Source organism: Salmo salar, chromosome 29 (assembly GCF_965601325.2).
Source record: "Salmo salar chromosome 29, fSalSal1, whole genome shotgun sequence".
In the NCBI taxonomy this organism is placed as follows: domain Eukaryota; kingdom Metazoa; phylum Chordata; class Actinopteri; order Salmoniformes; family Salmonidae; genus Salmo; species Salmo salar.
This window is the reverse complement of record NC_138319.1, coordinates 43,224,681-43,243,786: the sequence shown is the minus strand read 5'-3', so window position 1 is coordinate 43,243,786 and position 19,106 is coordinate 43,224,681. Positions and strand designations below refer to the sequence as shown.

Here is a 19,106-nt window from a genome sequence, read left to right as displayed (position 1 = left end):
CAGGAACGGGTGCCGGGGGGGATCCCCGTTAGGATCCCCGTTAGCTAAGGCCGTAACGTTAGCTAATCTTCCTGAGTTCCTCGTTTCCCTCCTTCAGGGAACAGTAGTTATAGTCATAGCGTTACTTTCTCTTTCACTCAGTCAACTTCGGTACAACATACTATGGGAAAATATAATCTCTCCCCAAATGGATACTAAATGAAAAACGGCCTACGGCAGACCACCCAGACCTCGATATTGTACACACACGCACGCTGCCTGGAGACTTTTCCCCTGTCCCAGTCATAAGCACGCTACAGGTTACACTGGGAGCAGTGTCGTCCAAGTGTTAAAACCTCACAACAGTGTGTGGTGATGCCCAACTCGCTGCAGCAAAAAATATATCCTATAGTCAACCTTTTAAACAACACTCAAGATGCTGCCAGCCCCCTGGTGGAGTGGGAGCCAACACCACTAGGTAACCTTTGACCCTTGCTGCTATATGCCAGGGAGATAGCCCCTTGCTGCTATATGCCAGGGAGATAGCCCCTTGCTGCTATATGCCAGGGAGATAGCCCCTTGCTGCTATATGCCAGGGAGATAGCCTCCGCAATCCAGTGGAAGAAACACTGCTTAGGGAGCGCCCTGCCGCCAGCTGAATTAGATAAACAGACAAACCGTTCACAGGACCGTACATCCTTGGTGTGTTAACCTCTTATAGATGTACTTGCATAAAGCTCGCACCGGACACAGGAAGAGCAACCTCTGTTGCTCTTCAGAAGCAAAAGGAGTCGAAAAGGGAAATATCTCAAAAGCTAAGAACCTGTAGGATCATAGCCATGACCTTCGGTGCGAACTGAGTACTGGATAAAGCGTGGAGGTCCCCAACACATTAAACCGAGGCCAATGCCATGAGCAGGGAGGTTTTGTAGGAGAGGATATTCAGATCCACTGAGATCAAAGCGGGCACACAGTGCCTCCAAAACCAGTGCCACGTCCCATGTGGACGCAAATAGTTTTAGAGACTGGTCTGAGACGACGTACACCTTTCAGGAATCACACAACCAGGGGATGGGCCCCCCTGGTGAGGCTTCGTCAACTCCCACCTGACCCGCTGAGATAGCGGCCATGAACACTTCTAAAGTGGAGAATGACCGCCCCTGCTCAAAGGATGTCCCTCACAGAGCTCTGAACAGGAGCGAGATCCTTTATCTTGGCACCAGAGATCAAACGCTTCCACTGTAAAGATCTATGCGCTAACGATAATTTCCCAAAATCTGGGAGACCACCTATGGGAGTAGCCTCCACTCCCGAGAGAGAGAGAGGGCCACATCTGGATAAAAGAGCTGCACCCTAGTTGAGGTAGCTGGGGACTTGCGTCGCCCAAAGCTCCCTAGCAATAGGGAGTGATCCAAGGTTAGGAGGAAACAGAGTCTCTCCCTGTCTGTAGATGTACACCCCCCCATTGGCAGCACAAGTCTACACCTGTTATATTCACTGCATGTGACAAATAACATTTGATTTGGTTGTGAACCTGAACCTGGCTTTTTAGCCTTCATCGTTACAGTCACTCACGTTAGCCATCTTACTTATTGCTATCGCCTGGCCGAGCAATTCAAAGAAGAAGTCATTGTTCACTTCAGCACACAACGTCCAGGGGGTGAGCACACTCTACCGTTAAGGGACAGTTTAGTTTGGTGCAATGTTTTTTATTTGACCTTTATTTAACCTTTATTTAACTAGCCAAGTCAGTTAAGAACAAATTCTTATTTTCAATGACGGCCTTCCGGGGAACAGTGGGTTAACTGCCTTGTTCAGGGGGCAGAACGACAGATTTATACCTTGTCAGCTCAGGGATTCAAACTCGCAACCTTTCGGTTACTAGTCCAACGCTCTAACCACTAGGCTACCTGCCGCCCCAGGTAGCATAGTAAGACAGTCTTGTGTCCAATGGTTTGTTTTAGTAGCGTGACTCGTTCCTGTTCACACCAAGGTGAAGAGCGGAATAATTGAAGGATTGATTCCGAGCCTCGCAGTGATCAACAGGGCTTCCAGCAAGGCACGGATTTCATTGGCCTTCTCAGACATGATTGTAGATCCTTCAGCTGAAGTCGTTGAGTCGTGCGACTCCCCCATAGTATGTTGTACTGAAGTTGACTAACTGAAAGGGAACTGAGGGGCACACATTGCAATTTAATAGCAATGTTGTTGTTTTTTGTATCTATACAATATATTAAATACTTTTGTTCACTGTCTAGAATTCAAAATACTAGATAGATACCTGTAAAAGATTTCGCTACATCACCAACCCAATCCCAGTATATAATCCATATAAATACATGTTTTACAGAATAAAGGACTTACATATGCTTTCATATGAAGTATCAGTTAAATAAAATATGTATTAGTTTTGTCATTTAAAAGTGTTTCTACATGGTGCCAAAGTCAAGAGACAGCATTTACCACCGCAATTGAAGAATGACCCCTCAAGAATTACCCCTATGGCAAATGTGTGTGTGCAGTATACAATTTGAACGATGTGTATCTGTGTCATGTAAATGTATGTGTGTGTAACAGAATACAATATGTAAATACTATATACAGCACCAGTCAATGCCAAGAGTGTGCGAAGTTGTCGTCAAGGCAAAAGGTGGCTACTTTGAAGATTGTCAAATATATTTGTTTAACACTTTTTTTGGTTACTACATGATTCCATATGTGTTATTTCATAGCTTTGATGTCTTCACTATTATTCTACAATGTAGAAAATAGTAAAAAATAAAGAAAAACCCTGGAATGAGTAGGTGTGTCCAAACTTTTGACTGGTTCTGTGTGTCTGTGTGTGTGTGTGTGTGTGTGTGTGTGTGTGTGTGTGTGTGTGTGTGTGTGTGTGTGTGTGTGTGTGTGTGTGTGTGTGTGTGTGTGTGTGTGTGTGTGCGTGTGTGTCCGTCCAGCGGAGTCAGGCCTCCAGTAACTCCATGGACATCCACTACTGGATCGGTAACTCGTCCTCTCAGGATGAGCAGGGAGCGGCGGCCATCTTAGTGACTCAGCTGGATGAGTTCCTGGGGGGCAGTCCTGTCCAGCACAGGGAGGTACAGGCCGCGGAGTCCTCCAAGTTCAGGAGCTACTTCAGGAACGGACTCATGTGAGTGACCAATGGTGGATGGAAATAATATGTATAATTCATATATTATACTACACACACACACATACACACACTCACAACCACACACACACACACACACACACACACTCTCACAGGACTCTATATACGAACTCACACACACTGACACTCCAACACACACACACACACACAGTTAATTTGCTCACACACACACATAACGCGCAGACACATTCATACTCAGTTGCGATTTCAGCATGTCAATCTTGGGTAAACTCAAACCTGCCAGTGACAACACAACACAACACTAAACAATACATTAAATGCCCTGTAACGGTGACAAAACGAAAGCCCACATAAAGCTATCCTGACAGCCGAGCTTTCTTTCCAGAATATGTATTATTTCACAAGATAAGATTTCGGAAAGTACGATTGATTATTAGAATTGATTTATATTATTTCATGAATCGAACAGTCGAAACATCAGCCTAAAGCCTCAGCTGAACTTGATGTGTAAAACACTGTCTGTCTGAAGTGGTGTTAACTCACTGTCTATCTGAAGTGGTGTTAACACACTGTCTGTCTGAAGTGGTGTTAACTCACTGTCTGTCTGAAGTGGTGTTAACTCACTGTCTGAAGTGGTGTTAACTCACTGTCTGTCTGAAGTGGTGTTAACACACTGTCTGTCTGAAGTGGTGTTAACTCACTGTCTGTCTGAAGTGGTGTTAACTCACTGTCTGTCTGAAGTGGTGTTAACTCACTGTCTGTCTGAAGTGGTGTTAACTCACTGTCTGTCTGAAGTGGTGTTAACTCACTGTCTGTCTGAAGTGGTGTTAACTCACTGTCTGTCTGAAGTGGTGTTAACTCACTGTCTGTCTGAAGTGGTGTTAACTCACTGTCTGTCTGAAGTGGTGTTAACTCACTGTCTGTCTGAAGTGGTGTTAACTCACTGTCTGTCTGAAGTGGTGTTAACTCACTGTCTGTCTGAAGTGGTGTTAACTCACTGTCTGAAGTGGTGTTAACTCACTGTCTGTCTGAAGTGGTGTTAACTCACTGTCTGTCTGAAGTGGTGTTAACTCACTGTCTGTCTGAAGTGGTGTTAACTCACTGTCTGTCTGAAGTGGTGTTAACTCACTGTCTGAAGTGGTGTTAACTCACTGTCTGTCTGAAGTGGTGTTAACTCACTGTCTGTCTGAAGTGGTGTTAACTCACTGTCTGTCTGAAGTGGTGTTAACTCACTGTCTGTCTGAAGTGGTGTTAACTCACTGTCTGTCTGAAGTGGTGTTAACTCACTGTCTGTCTGAAGTGGTGTTAACTCACTGTCTGTCTGAAGTGGTGTTAACTCACTGTCTGTCTGAAGTGGTGTTAACTCACTGTCTGTCTGAAGTGGCTGTTTTGCCATACAATAACGGTCTACATTTGGGTCGAGTTAAAACATTGTTACGCAGAACAATTGTAAAATATAATATTTGACATGGACTAAGGACATGGACTAATGACTCATTACTTAATAACTGTATTTCGTTCATAAAGCGCTTTTCACAATCCCCTAAATGTAACATTTGTATTTAAAAAATAATTATTGTGATAGAATGAAAGCATAGCAGAACACGCTTCAGTAGTTGAACTAAAGATAAATGAGCCATAAACATACTGCAGGCAAAAAAGCAAATGCATTAGAAAAAACTAACTAAAAGTCCATTTAACAGAGCTATAAATAGTACCTTAAGAGCATATTAGCATTGGAACGAGACACTTATGGCTCATCCAGCCATTAATTCACAGGAACATCATCAACCAGAGGGAGGGCTGTGCTTCCTCCTATTACTTCTCCCACTACATACAATACTAGAGTTTTATCCACTATTGTTCAGTGGAACAAAGACAGTCTTACTGCTGGGGGATTCTGTTCCTAGCAGCTGATACACTGTGGTCTGTAGGAATTCCCATGCTGGGGAACAATGGGAAAGTTGATATCAAACACATAATAGGACTTGAATCCAGTAGCCCCAAGCAGTGTACCTTGCTCCAATGCCTGTCCACTAATGACTGTAAACACGTGAGCCAACACAAATGGGTAGGGTCTGGTCACCTCCGCCTGGTGCAGGAAACTCCACCATGTCGGTCCCAACCTGTTAGAGATTTCATTTGATTTTAGAATATGAGGACTTGTGGTACACTGACAATGCCATTACACACAATATATTTGGTATATTTAATGTCCATTTACATCAATCAACTCCCTGTTTGATGCCTTCATCTTCCATTAATTTGGGTTTGGGGCTCATAGGTTAATTTACACACTAACACTAACCAGGTTTCCTTCCAACCATTTCATGCTGACGAATTACCTGCCGCATTACAAAAGTCACAGGCCGGGCTGAGGAAATATATGAAATGTCAATACAATTTTATAAAAATGTTTGTTCGACATGGTGGGATGTTTTTTTGTTGTTGTGTCGTGTAAATTAATTAATGCGAGAAATGGCAGTGGAAACTTCATTATGTGCAAATATTGATATAATAACCGTCAAATCAAATCAAATCCCGCGATATGTTGTGTGTCTCCTCCCACTACGACTCGGGAAAGCAGTTTATTACAGATTAAAGAAACTTCACAGCGTGGTGAATGTGCAAGGGGAGGAGCTTGATGCTACTTTCCAATAAATATTCATGGTCTTATTCTGGTGACATGAATATTGATTGATGTTTGATAAATACAAATTATATTATTACTTATTCATAATAATGGCATAGTAGACAGCCACACATTTTGTTACGTTACGGCCTTATTCTAAAATGTATAAAATGGCTGTTTTTCCTCATCAATCTACACACAATACCCCATAATGACAAAGCAAAAACAGGTTTTTAGGAATTGTTTTTATCACATTTACATAAGTATTCATACATTTTACTCAGCACTTTGTTGAAGCATCTTTGGCAGCGATTACAGCCTCGAGTCTTCTTGGGCATGACGCTACAAGCTTGGCAAACCTGTATTTGGGGAGTTTCTCCCATTCCTCTCTGCAGATCCTCTCAAGCTCTGTCAGGTTGGATGGGGAGCGTCGCTGCACAGCTATTTTCAGGTCTCTCCAGAGATGTTCGATATGGTTCAAGTCTGGGCCACTCATTGGAACAAAGGGGCCTGAACCATGAAAAACAGACCTTTATTCCTCCTCCACCAAACTTTACAGTTGGTACTATGCATCCGGACAGGTAGCGTTCTCCTGGCTTCCTCCAAACCCAGATTTGTCCGTCGGACTGCCAGATGGTGAAGCGTGATTCATCACTCCAGAGAACGAGTTTCCACTGCTCCAGAGTCCAATGGGGGCGACCTTTACACCACTCCAGCCGACACTTGGCATTGCGCATGGTGATCTTAGGCTTGTGTGCAGCTGCTCGGCCACGGAAACCCATTTCATGAAGATGCTGACGAATAGTTATTGTGCTGACGTTGTTTCCGGAGGCAGCTTGGAACTCGGTAGTGAGTGTTGAAACCGAGGAAATGTTTACGTGCTTCAGGACTCGGCGGTCCTTCTGTGAGCTTGTACCAACTTCGCGGCGGCGTCATTGTTACTACGTTTCCACGTTTTCACTTCACAATAAATTTGTGTTGCAAACTGTTGCAAACTGTTGCAAACTGTTGCAAGGTGGCATCCTATGATGATGCCACTTTGAAAGTCACTGAGCGCTTCAATATGGGACGTTCTACTGCCAATGTTTTGTCTATGGAGATTGCATGGCTCTGTGCTCGATGTTGAGCTGGTTAGTATGTCTAGGTAATCCTGTCTAACGCAGCTTTTAAACATTTTTTTTTTATTGTGTAGTAAAACAGCATAAGTATTGCTCTCCACTTTCTGGAGGACCGATTTTTGAAATCATTGGAATTCGAGTATGATAGCTAAGGAGATGGAGAAATCACTTGTCTCCGGATTACATCTTCAAACTAATCCACTAATTTTAAGTGGTGTCCAAATACTTTTGGTCATGTGGTGTATTTAGGGTGTGTTCCTAAATTCAGTCTGGAGTTCTGGAGTTCTGGAGTTCTGGAGTTCTCGAGTTCTAGAGCGAGTTCTAGAGTGTGCTCTGGACGATCATGAATTCAGAGTGTTGTCAGATTGTCATTTAGTCAATTCAGAGAGTTTCGCTCTTGGAGCATTCAGAGGGTACACTGGACGCTCTAGCCTAGGAGTAGGGTTAATCCGAGCAATCTGACCTCACAACGGCAGTCATGCAACCAAGCTAACTGGCTAAAGTTGGCTAGCTAGCTAGTCACTTCCAGACACAAATGAGAGAACACCTCACTTTGACCATTCACCATAGCAGAGCTGGTTAGGATATTTTCTTGTTATCCAGAGCGTTGGTGACTGAACTGTGAGGGTGGCAATAATTGAACAATGTTATTTTGCCAACGTTTACTGACACTGGTCATATTCATTGGGTTTTTGCATTTGTAAATGAATCAGTTATTCTGCTCTCTGGCACACTCAGACGAGAGGGCTCTGAAATCGGCGTAGACAGCCAGAGTGAATTTGGTTCAGGAAACTAGCTGTATGTCGCGGGTCACTACTTCAAACAAGAGCCGTTTGAACGTAAACTTTTTTTATAATCAAAATATCTCAACCTGATTAACCCCTGTCCTCTCCTCATATCTCTACCTGATTAACCCCTGTCCTCTCCTCATATCTCTACCTGACTAACCCCTGTCCTCTCCTCATATCTCTACCTGACTAACCCCTGTCCTCTCCTCATATCTCTACCTGACTAACCCCTGTCCTCTCCTCATATCTCTACCTGACTAACCCCTGTCCTCTCCTCATATCTCTACCTGACTAACCCCTGTCCTCTCCTCATATCTCTACCTGATTAACCCCTGTCCTCTCCTCATATCTCTACCTGACTAACCCCTGTCCTCTCCTCATATCTCTAGCTGACTAACCCCTGTCGTCTCCCCATATCTCTACCTGATTAACCCTGTCCTCTTCTCATATCTCTGATTAACCCCTGTCCTCATATCTCTACCTGATTAACCCCTGTCCTCTCCTCATATCTCTACCTGACTAACCCCTGTCCTCTCCTCATATCTCTACCTGACTAACCACTGTCCTCTCCTCATATCTCTACCTGATTAACCCTGTCCTCTTCTCATATCTCTGATTAACCCCTGTCCTCTCCTCATATCTCTACCTGATTAACCCCTGTCCTCTCCTCATATCTCTACCTGACTAACCCCTGTCCTCTTCTCATATCTCTACCTGATTAACCCCTGTCCTCTCCTCATATCTCTACCTGACTAACCCCTGTCCTCTCCTCATATCTCTGACTAACCCCTGTCCTCTCCTCATATCTCTACCTGATTAACCCCTGTTCTCTCCTCATATCTCTACCTGATTAACCCCTGTCCTCTCCTCATATCTCTACCTGATTAACCCCTGTCCTGTCATCATATCTCTACCTGATTAACCCCTGTCCTCTCCTCATATCTCTACCTGACTCACCTCTGTCCTCTCCTCATATCTCTACCTGACTCACCCCTGTCCTCTCCTCATATCTCTACCTGATTAACCCTGTCCTCTCCGCATATCTCTACCTGACTAACCCCTGTCCTCTCCTCATATCTCTACCTGACTAACCCCTGTCCTCTTCTCATACCTCTGACTAACCCCTGTCCTCTCCTCATATCTCTACCTGACTAACCCCTGTCCTCTCCTCATATCTCTATCTGATTAACCCCTGTCCTGTCATCATATCTCTACCTGACTAACCCCTGTCCTCTCCTCATATCTCTACCTGACTAACCCCTGTCCTCTCCTCATATCTCTAGCTGACTAACCCCTGTCCTCTCCCCATATCTCTACCTGATTAACCCCTGTCCTCTTCTCATATCTCTGATTAACCCCTGTCCTCATATCTCTACCTGATTAACCCCTGTCCTCTCCTCATATCTCTACCTGACTAACCCCTGTCCTCTCCTCATATCTCTACCTGACTAACCCCTGTCCTCTCCTCATATCTCTACCTGATTAACCCTGTCCTCTTCTCATATCTCTGATTAACCCCTGTCCTCTCCTCATATCTCTACCTGATTAACCCCTGTCCTCTCCTCATATCTCTACCTGACTAACCCCTGTCCTCTTCTCATATCTCTACCTGATTAACCCCTGTCCTCTCCTCATATCTCTACCTGATAACCCTGTCCTCTCCTCATATCTCTGACTAACCCCTGTCCTCTCCTCATATCTCTACCTGACTAACCCCTGTCCTCTCCTCATATCTCTACCTGATTAACCCCTGTCCTCTCCTCATATCTCTACCTGACTAACCCCTGTCCTCTCCTCATATCTCTACCTGATTAACCCCTGTCCTGTCATCATATCTCTACCTGACTAACCCCTGTCCTCTCCTCATATCTCTACCTGACTAACCCCTGTCCTCTCCTCATATCTCTAGCTGACTAACCCCTGTCCTCTCCCCATATCTCTACCTGATTAACCCCTGTCCTCTTCTCATATCTCTGATTAACCCCTGTCCTCATATCTCTACCTGATTAACCCCTGTCCTCTCCTCATATCTCTACCTGACTAACCCCTGTCCTCTCCTCATATCTCTACCTGACTAACCCCTGTCCTCTCCTCATATCTCTACCTGATTAACCCCTGTCCTCTTCTCATATCTCTGATTAACCCCTGTCCTCTCCTCATATCTCTACCTGATTAACCCCTGTCCTCTCCTCATATCTCTACCTGACTAACCCCTGTCCTCTTCTCATATCTCTACCTGATTAACCCCTGTCCTCTCCTCATATCTCTACCTGATTAACCCCTGTCCTGTCATCATATCTCTACCTGACTAACCCCTGTCCTCTCCTCATATCTCTACCTGACTAACCCCTGTCCTCTCCTCATATCTCTACCTGACTAACCCCTGTCCTCTCCTCATATCTCTACCTGATTAACCCCTGTCCTGTCATCATATCTCTACCTGACTAACCCCTGTCCTCTCCTCATATCTCTACCTGATTAACCCCTGTCCTCTCCTCATATCTCTACCTGACTCTAACCCCTGTCCTCTCCTCATATCTCTACCTGACTAACCCCTGTCCTCTCCTCATATCTCTACCTGACTAACCCCTGTCCTCTCCTCATATCTCTGATTAACCCCTGTCCTCTTCTCATATCTCTACCTGATTAACCCCTGTCCTCTCCTCATATCTCTACCTGACTAACCCCTGTCCTCTTCTCATATCTCTACCTGATTAACCCCTGTCCTCTCCTCATATCTCTACCTGACTAACCCCTGTCCTCTCCTCATATCTCTGACTAACCCCTGTCCTCTCCTCATATCTCTACCTGATTAACCCCTGTTCTCTCCTCATATCTCTACCTGATTAACCCCTGTCCTCTCCTCATATCTCTACCTGATTAACCCCTGTCCTGTCATCATATCTCTACCTGACTAACCCCTGTCCTCTCCTCATATCTCTACCTGATTAACCCCTGTCCTCTCCTCATATCTCTACCTGATTAACCCCTGTCCTCTCCTCATATCTCTACCTGATTAACCCCTGTCCTGCTCCTCATATCTCTACCTGACTAACCCCTGTCCTCTCCTCATATCTCTACCTGATTAACCCCTGTCCTGTCATCATATCTCTACCTGACTAACCCCTGTCCTCTCCTCATATCTCTACCTGATTAACCCCTGTCCTCTCCTCATATCTCTACCTGACTAACCCCTGTCCTCTCCTCATATCTCTACCTGACTCACCCCTGTCCTCTCCTCATATCTCTACCTGATTAACCCCTGTCCTGTCCTCTCCTCATATCTCTACCTGACTAACCCCTGTCCTCTCCTCATATCTCTACCTGATTAACCCCTGTCCTCTCCTCATATCTCTGACTAACCCCTGTCCTCTCCTCATATCTCTACCTGACTAACCCCTGTCCTCTCCTCATATCTCTACCTGATTAACCCCTGTCCTCTCCTCATATCTCTACCTGACTAACCCCTGTCCTCTCCTCATATCTCTACCTGATTAACCCCTGTCCTCTCCTCATATCTCTACCTGATTAACCCCTGTCCTCTCCTCATATCTCTACCTGATCTAACCCCTGTCCTCTCCTCATATCTCTACCTGACTAACCCCTGTCCTCTCCTCATATCTCTACCTGACTCCCCCTGCCCCCCAACCCCTGTCCCCTGCCTCTCCTCATATCTCTACCTGACTAACCCCTGTCCTCTCCTCATATCTCTACCTGATTAACCCCTGTCCTCTCCTCATATCTCTACCTGACTAACCCCTGTCCTCTCCTCATATCTCTACCTGATTAACCCCTGTCCTCTCCTCATATCTCTACCTGATTAACCCCTGTCCTCTCCTCATATCTCTACCTGACTAACCCCTGTCCTCTCCTCATATCTCTACCTGACTAACCCCTGTCCTCTCCTCATATCTCTACCTGACTAACCCCTGTCCTCTCCTCATATCTCTACCTGACTAACCCCTGTCCTCTCCTCATATCTCTACCTGACTAACCCCTGTCCTCTCCTCATATCTCTACCTGACTAACCCCTGTCCTCTCCTCATATCTCTACCTGATTAACCCCTGTCCTCTCCTCATATCTCTACCTGATTAACCCCTGTCCTCTCCCCATATCTCTGACTAACCCCTGTCCTCTCCCCATATCTCTGACTAACCCCTGTCCTCTCCCTCAGCTACAAGAAGGGCGGTGTGGAGTCGGGGTTCCGTCATGTCGAGTCCAATGTGTACAACATCCTGCGGCTGCTGCACATTAAAGGAAGGAAGCATGTCACCGCCACAGAGGTATGCAGCGTTCCCTCTAACCCAGCCTCAGTCCCTCTAACCCAGCCTCAGTCCCTCTAACCCAGCCTCAGTCCCTCTAACCCAGCCTCAGTCCCTCTAGCCCAGCCTCAGCCTCTCTAGCTTAGCCTCAGTCCCTCTAGCCCAGCCTCAGCCTCTCTAGCTTAGCCTCAGCCCCTCTAACCCAGCCTCAGCCCCTCTAACCCAGCCTCAGCCCCTCTAACCCAGCCTCAGTCCCTCTAGCCCAGACTCAGTCCCTCTAACCCAGCCTCAGTCATCCACACTGGGACCTACCGCTGCCTGTCTTTTCCCTGGGTGGAAGAATACAGTATTCTGAGTGTGTATTGTGTTTCCAGGTGAGCAGTATTCTGAGTGTGTTGTGTTTCCAGGTGAGCAGTATTCTGAGTGTGGGTTGTGTTTCCAGGTGAGCAGTATTCTGAGTGTGGGTTGTGTTTCCAGGTGAGCAGTATTCTGAGTGTGGGTTGTGTTTCCAGGTGAGCAGTATTCTGAGTGTGTATTGTGTTTCCAGGTGAGCAGTATTCTGAGTGTGTTGTGTTTCCAGGTGAGCAGTATTCTGAGTGTGGGTTGTGTTTCCAGGTGAGCAGTATTCTGAGTGTGGGTTGTGTTTCCAGGTGAGCAGTATTCTGAGTGTGGGTTGTGTTTCCAGGTGAGCAGTATTCTGAGTGTGGGTTGTGTTTCCAGGTGAGCAGTATTCTGAGTGTGGGTTGTGTTTCCAGGTGAGCAGTATTCTGAGTTGGGTTGTGTTTCCAGGTGAGCAGTATTCTGAGTGTGGGTTGTGTTTCCAGGTGAGCAGTATTCTGAGTGTGGGTTGTGTTTCCAGGTGAGCAGTATTCTGAGTGTGGGTTGTGTTTCCAGGTGAGCAGTATTCTGAGTGTGGGTTGTGTTTCCAGGTGAGCAGTATTCTGAGTGTGGGTTGTGTTTCCAGGTGAGGTGTTCTGAGTGTGGGTTGTGTTTCCAGGTGAGCAGTATTCTGAGTTTGGGTTGTGTTTCCAGGTGAGCAGTATTCTGAGTTTGGGTTGTGTTTCCAGGTGGAGGTGTTCTGAGTGTGGGTTGTGTTTCCAGGTGAGCAGTATTCTGAGTGTGGGTTGTGTTTCCAGGTGAGCAGTATTCTGAGTGTGGGTTGTGTTTCCAGGTGAGCAGTATTCTGAGTGTGGGTTGTGTTTCCAGGTGAGCAGTATTCTGAGTGGGTTGTGTTTCCAGGTGTAGGTGTTCTGAGTGTCGGTTGTGTTTCCAGGTGAGCAGTATTCTGAGTGTGGGTTGTGTTTCCAGGTGAGCAGTATTCTGAGTGGGTTGTGTTTCCAGGTGTAGGTGTTCTGAGTGTCGGTTGTGTTTCCAGGTGAGCAGTATTCTGAGTGTGGGTTGTGTTTCCAGGTGAGCAGTATTCTGAGTGTGGGTTGTGTTTCCAGGTGGAGCGGTGTCATGGAGCAGCTTCACAGTGGAGACGTCTTCCTTCTGGACATGGGGAAGGTCATAGTTCAGTGGAACGGCCCTCAGAGCAACCGGAGTGAGAAACTCAAGGTACCTAATCCTAACCCCCGATCTCTATCCCTAAACCCCTTACCCTAACTCTGAACCTTTAACCTCATCACCAAACCCTGACCTCTATCCCTAAACCCCTTACCCTAACTCTGAACCTTTAACCTCATCACCAAACCCTGACCTCTATCCCTAAACCCCTTACCCTAACTCTGAACCTTTAACCTCATCACCAAACCCTGACCTCTATCCCTAAACCCCTTACCCTAACTCTGAACCTTTAACCTCATCACCAAACCCTGATCTCTATCCCTAAACCCCTTACCCTAACTCTGAACCTTTAACCTCATCACCAAACCCTGACCTCTATCCCTAATCCCCTTACCCTAACTCTGAACCTTTAACCTCATCACCAAACCCTGACCTCTATCCCTAAACCCCTTACCCTTACCACTAACTCTGAATCGTTTACCTCATCACCAACCCTGACCTCTATCCCTAAACCCCTTACCCTAACTCTGAACCTTTAACCTCATCACCAAACCCTGATCTCTATCCCTAAACCCCTTACCCTAACTCTGAACCTTTAACCTCATCACCAAACCCTGACCTCTATCCCTAAACCCCTTACCCTAACTCTGAACCTTTAACCTCATCACCAAACCCTGACCTCTATCCCTAAACCCCTTACCCTAACTCTGAACCTTTAACCTCATCACCAAACCCTGACCTCTATCCCTAAACCCCTTACCCTAACTCTGAACCTTTAACCTCATCACCAAACCCTGACCCCTAACTCCTAACCCCTGACCCTAAACCTGAACCCTTAACCCCTAACCTCTAACCCTGACCCTAAACCTGAACCCTTAACCCCTAACCTCTGACCCTGACCCTGAACCCTTAACCCCTAACCTCTAACCCTGACCCTAAACCTTAACCCTTAACCCCTAACCTCTAACCCTAAACCTGAACCCTTAACCTCATCACCACCCTAACCCTGACCCTATAACCTGAACCCTTAACCCCTAACCCCTAACCCCTGACCCTAAACCTGAACCCTTAACCCTTAACCCCTAACCCCTGACCCTAAACCTGAACCCTTAGCCCCTAACCCCTAACCCCTAACCCTGACCCTAAACCTGAACCCTTAACCCCTAACCCTGACCCTAACCCTGACCCTTAACCCCTAACCCCTAACCCCTTAACCCTTAACCCTTAACCCTTAACCCCTGACCCTGAACCCTTAACCCCTAACCCTGACCCTAACCCTGACCCTTAACCCCTAACCCCTAACCCCTTAACCCCTAACCCCTAACCCCTGACCCTAATCCTGAACCCTTTAGTGTACCATCATAATAATGATGATCAAATGACTGTTCATCTCTGATGACCCGTCCCTTTAAACCGTTCCATGCCAGGCTTGGTTTCTATGTATTTACCGGTTAGGTTTAGTTGTTTTCCCACCAAACAACTCAAATAAACTCAAAAGCCTTAATAACCCTGACCCTAATCCGCTGATGTCCAAAGTGCTGACAGAAACCCAGCCTAAAACCCCAAACAGCAAGCAATGCAGGTGTAGAAGCGCGGTGTCTAGGAAAAACTCCCTAGAAAGGCCAAAACCTAGGAAGAAACCTAGAGAGGAACCAGGCTATGAGGGGTGGACAGTCCTCTTCTGGCTGTGCCGGGTGGAGATTATAACAGCACATGGCCTAGATGTTCAAATGTTCAACAATCAATGTTATATTCTCCCCTCCCTGCAGGCGGTGCTGCTGGCCCAGGATATCCGTGACAGGGAACGAGGGGGGCGTGCTCAGATCGGGGTGGTGGAGGGAGGAGATGAAGAAGACTCCCCTGAGCTGATGAAGATCATGAGGGCCGTGCTGGGTCAGAGGTCAGGAAAGCTGAAGGAGGCGGAGCCTGATGACACACCAGATTACCATCAGCAGACCGCCAACATCAAGCTCTACAAGTACGTAGACTAACTCTGGAGATGGATTCGTTCTGTTAGTGTCCCGTAGCCGGAAAGGGTTCGAGGGGGCGTGCTGAAATGTTTCTGTTAGTGTCCCTTAGCCTGGAAATGTTTCTGTTAGTGTCCCTTAGCCTGGAAATGTTTCTGTTAGTGTCCCGTAGCCTGGAAATGTTTCTGTTAGTGTCCCTTAGCCTGGAAATGTTTCTGTTAGTGTCCCGTAGCCTGGAAATGTTTCTGTTAGTGTCCCGTAGCCTGGAAATGTTTCTGTTAGTGTCCCTTAGCCTGGAAATGTTTCTGTTAGTGTCCCTTAGCCTGGAAATGTTTCTGTTAGTGTCCCGTAGCCTGGAAATGTTTCTGTTAGTGTCCCGTAGCCTGGAAATGTTTCTGTTAGTGTCCCGTAGCCTGGAAATGTTTCTGTTAGTGTCCCGTAGCCTGGAAATGTTTCTGTTAGTGTCCCGTAGCCTGGAAATGTTTCTGTTAGTGTCCCGTAGCCTGGAAATGTTTCTGTTAGTGTCCAGTAGCCTGGAAATGTTTCTGTTAGTGTCCCGTAGCCTGGAAATGTTTCTGTTAGTGTCCCGTAGCCTGGAAATGCAGCCTGAAATGTTTCTGTTAGTGTCCCGTAGCCTGGAAATGTTTCTGTTAGTGTCCCGTAGCCTGGAAATGTTTCTGTTAGTGTCCCGTAGCCTGGAAATGTTTCTGTTAGTGTCCCTTAGCCTGGAAATGTTTCTGTTAGTGTCCCGTAGCCTAGGAAATGTTTCTGTTAGTGTCCCGTAGCCTGGAAATGTTTCTGTTAGTGTCCCGTAGCCTGGAAATGTTTCTGTTAGTGTCCCGTAGCCTGGAAATGTTTCTGTTAGTGTCCCGTAGCCTGGAAATGTTTCTGTTAGTGTCCCGTAGCCTGGAAATGTTTCTGTTAGTGTCCAGTAGCCTGGAAATGTTTCTGTTAGTGTCCAGTAGCCTGGAAATGTTTCTGTTAGTGTCCCGTAGCCTGGAAATGTTTCTGTTAGTGTCCCTTAGCCTGGAAATGTTTCTGTTAGTGTCCCGTAGCCTGGAAATGTTTCTGTTAGTGTCCAGTAGCCTGGAAATGTTTCTGTCAGTGTCCCGTAGCCTGGAAATGTTTCTGTTAGTGTCCCGTAGCCTGGAAATGTTTCTGTTAGTGTCCAGTAGCCTGGAAATGTTTCTGTCAGTGTCCCGTAACCTGGAAATGTTTCTGTTAGTGTCCCGTAGCCTGGAAATGTTTCTGTTAGTGTCCCTTAGCCTGGAAATGTTTCTGTTAGTGTCCCGTAGCCTGGAAATGTTTCTGTTAGTGTCCCGTAGCCTGGAAATGTTTCTGTTAGTGTCCCTTAGCCTGGAAATGTTTCTGTTAGTGTCCCGTAGCCTAGAAATGTTTCTGTTAGTGTCCCGTAGCCTGGAAATGTTTCTGTTAGTGTCCCGTAGCCTGGAAATGTTTCTGTTAGTGTCCCGTAGCCTGGAAATGTTTCTGTTAGTGTCCCGTAGCCTGGAAATGTTTCTGTTAGTGTCCAGTAGCCTGGAAATGTTTCTGTTAGTGTCCAGTAGCCTGGAAATGTTTCTGTTAGTGTCCAGTAGCCTGGAAATGTTTCTCTTAGTGTCCCGTAGCCTGGAAATGTTTCTGTTAGTGTCCCTTAGCCTGGAAATGTTTCTGTTAGTGTCCCGTAGCCTGGAAATGTTTCTGTTAGTGTCCCGTAGCCTGGAAATGTTTCTGTTAGTGTCCCTTAGCCTGGAAATGTTTCTGTTAGTGTCCCTTAGCCTGGAAATGTTTCTGTTAGTGTCCCGTAGCCTGGAAATGTTTCTGTTAGTGTCCCGTAGCCTGGAAATGTTTCTGTTAGTGTCCCGTAGCCTGGAAATGTTTCTGTTAGTGTCCCGTAGCCTGGAAATGTTTCTGTTAGTGTCCCTTAGCCTGGAAATGTTTCTGTTAGTGTCCAGTAGCCTGGAAATGTTTCTGTTAGTGTCCCTTAGCCTGGAAATGTTTCTGTTAGTGTCCCGTAACCTGGAAATGTTTCTGTTAGTTTCCCGTAGCCTGGAAATGTTTCTGTTAGTGTCCCGTAGCCTGGAAATGTTTCTGTTAGTGTCCCGTAGCCTGGAAATGTTTCTGTTAGTGTCCCTTAGCCTGGAAAAGTTTATGTTAGTGTCCCGTAGCCTGGAAATGTTTCTGTTAGTGTCCCGTAGCCTGGAAATGTTTCTGTTAGTGTCCCTTAGCCTGGAAATGTTTCTGTTAGTGTCCCTTAGCCTGGAAATGTTTCTGTTAGTGTCCCGTAGCCTGGAAATGTTTCTGTTAGTGTCCCGTAGCCTGGAAATGTTTCTGTTAGTGTCCCGTAGCCTGGAAATGTTTCTGTTAGTGTCCCTTAGCCTGGAAATGTTTCTGTTAGTGTCCCTTAGCCTGGAAATGTTTCTGTTAGTGTCCCGTAGCCTGGAAATGTTTCTGTTAGTGTCCCGTAGCCTGGAAATGTTTCTGTTAGTGTCCCGTAACCTGGAAATGTTTCTGTTAGTGTCCCGTAACCTGGAAATGTTTCTGTTAGTGTCCCGTAGCCTGGAAATGTTTCTGTTAGTGTCCCGTAGCCTGGAAATGTTTCTGTTAGTGTCCCTTAGCCTGGAAATGTTTCTTCATTCAATTATGCAGCATTATTGCCCTGCCAGACCAGAGCCCTGCTGTAGCTCCAGACTAACACCAAGGCTATTGTTCCAGACTGACACCAAGGCTATTGTTCCAGACTGACACCAATGCTATTGCTCCAGACTGACACCAAAGCTATTGTTCCAGACTGACACCAATGCTAGTGTTCCAGACTGACACCAAGGCTATTGTTCCAGACTGACACCAAGGCTATTGTTCCAGACTGACACCAAGGCTATTGTTCCAGACTGACACCAAGGCTATTGTTCCAGACTGACACCAAGGCTATTGTTCCAGACTGACACCAAGGCTATTGTTCCAGACTGACACCAAGGCTAGTGTTCCAGACTGACACCAAGGCTATTGTTCCAGACTGACACCAAGGCTATTGTTCCAGACTGACACCAAGGCTATTGTTCCAGACTGACACCAAGGCTATTGTTCCAGACTGACACCAAGGCTATTGTTCCAGACTGATACCAAGGCTATTGTTCCAGACTGACACCAAGGCTATTGTTCCAGACTGATACCAAGGCTATTGTTCCAGACTGACACCAAGGCTATTGTTCCAGACTGACACCAAGGCTATTGTTCCAGACTGACACCAAGGCTATTGTTCCAGATTGTCACTTCTCACCCCTTGGTGTGTGTGGATGTTAACTCCTGGTACTGTCTGTCTCCAGTGTGTCTGATGAGAGTGGATGTTAACTCCTGGTACTGTCTGTCTCCCAGTGTGTCTGATGAGAGTGGATGTTAACTCCTGGTACTGTCTGTCTGTCTCCCAGTGTGTCTGATGAGAGTGGATGTTAACTCCTGGTACTGTCTGTCTGTCTCCCAGTGTGTCTGATGAGAGTGGATGTTAACTCCTGGTACTGTCTGTCTGTCTCCCAGTGTGTCTGATGAGAGTGGATGTTAACTCCTGGTACTGTCTGTCTCCCAGTGTGTCTCATGAGAGTGGATGTTAACTCCTGGTACTGTCTGTCTGTCTCCCAGTGTGTCTGATGAGAGTGGATGTTAACTCCTGGTACTGTCTGTCTCCCAGTGTGTCTGATGAGAGTGGATGTTAACTCCTGGTACTGTCTG

General features: G+C 46.4%; 1 protein-coding gene across 1 annotated transcript in view; it reads left to right on the top strand.

Moving 5' to 3' along the window:
- vill (villin-like) overlaps positions 1-19,106 on the top strand; it is a 65,567-nt gene that overhangs the window by 18,220 nt on the left and 28,241 nt on the right. The window contains 5 exon segments of the mRNA XM_082970834.1: positions 2,934-3,127; positions 11,823-11,935; positions 13,362-13,379; positions 13,382-13,467; positions 15,186-15,394. Coding sequence (XP_082826960.1) covers positions 2,934-3,127; positions 11,823-11,935; positions 13,362-13,379; positions 13,382-13,467; positions 15,186-15,394 — 620 coding nt within the window.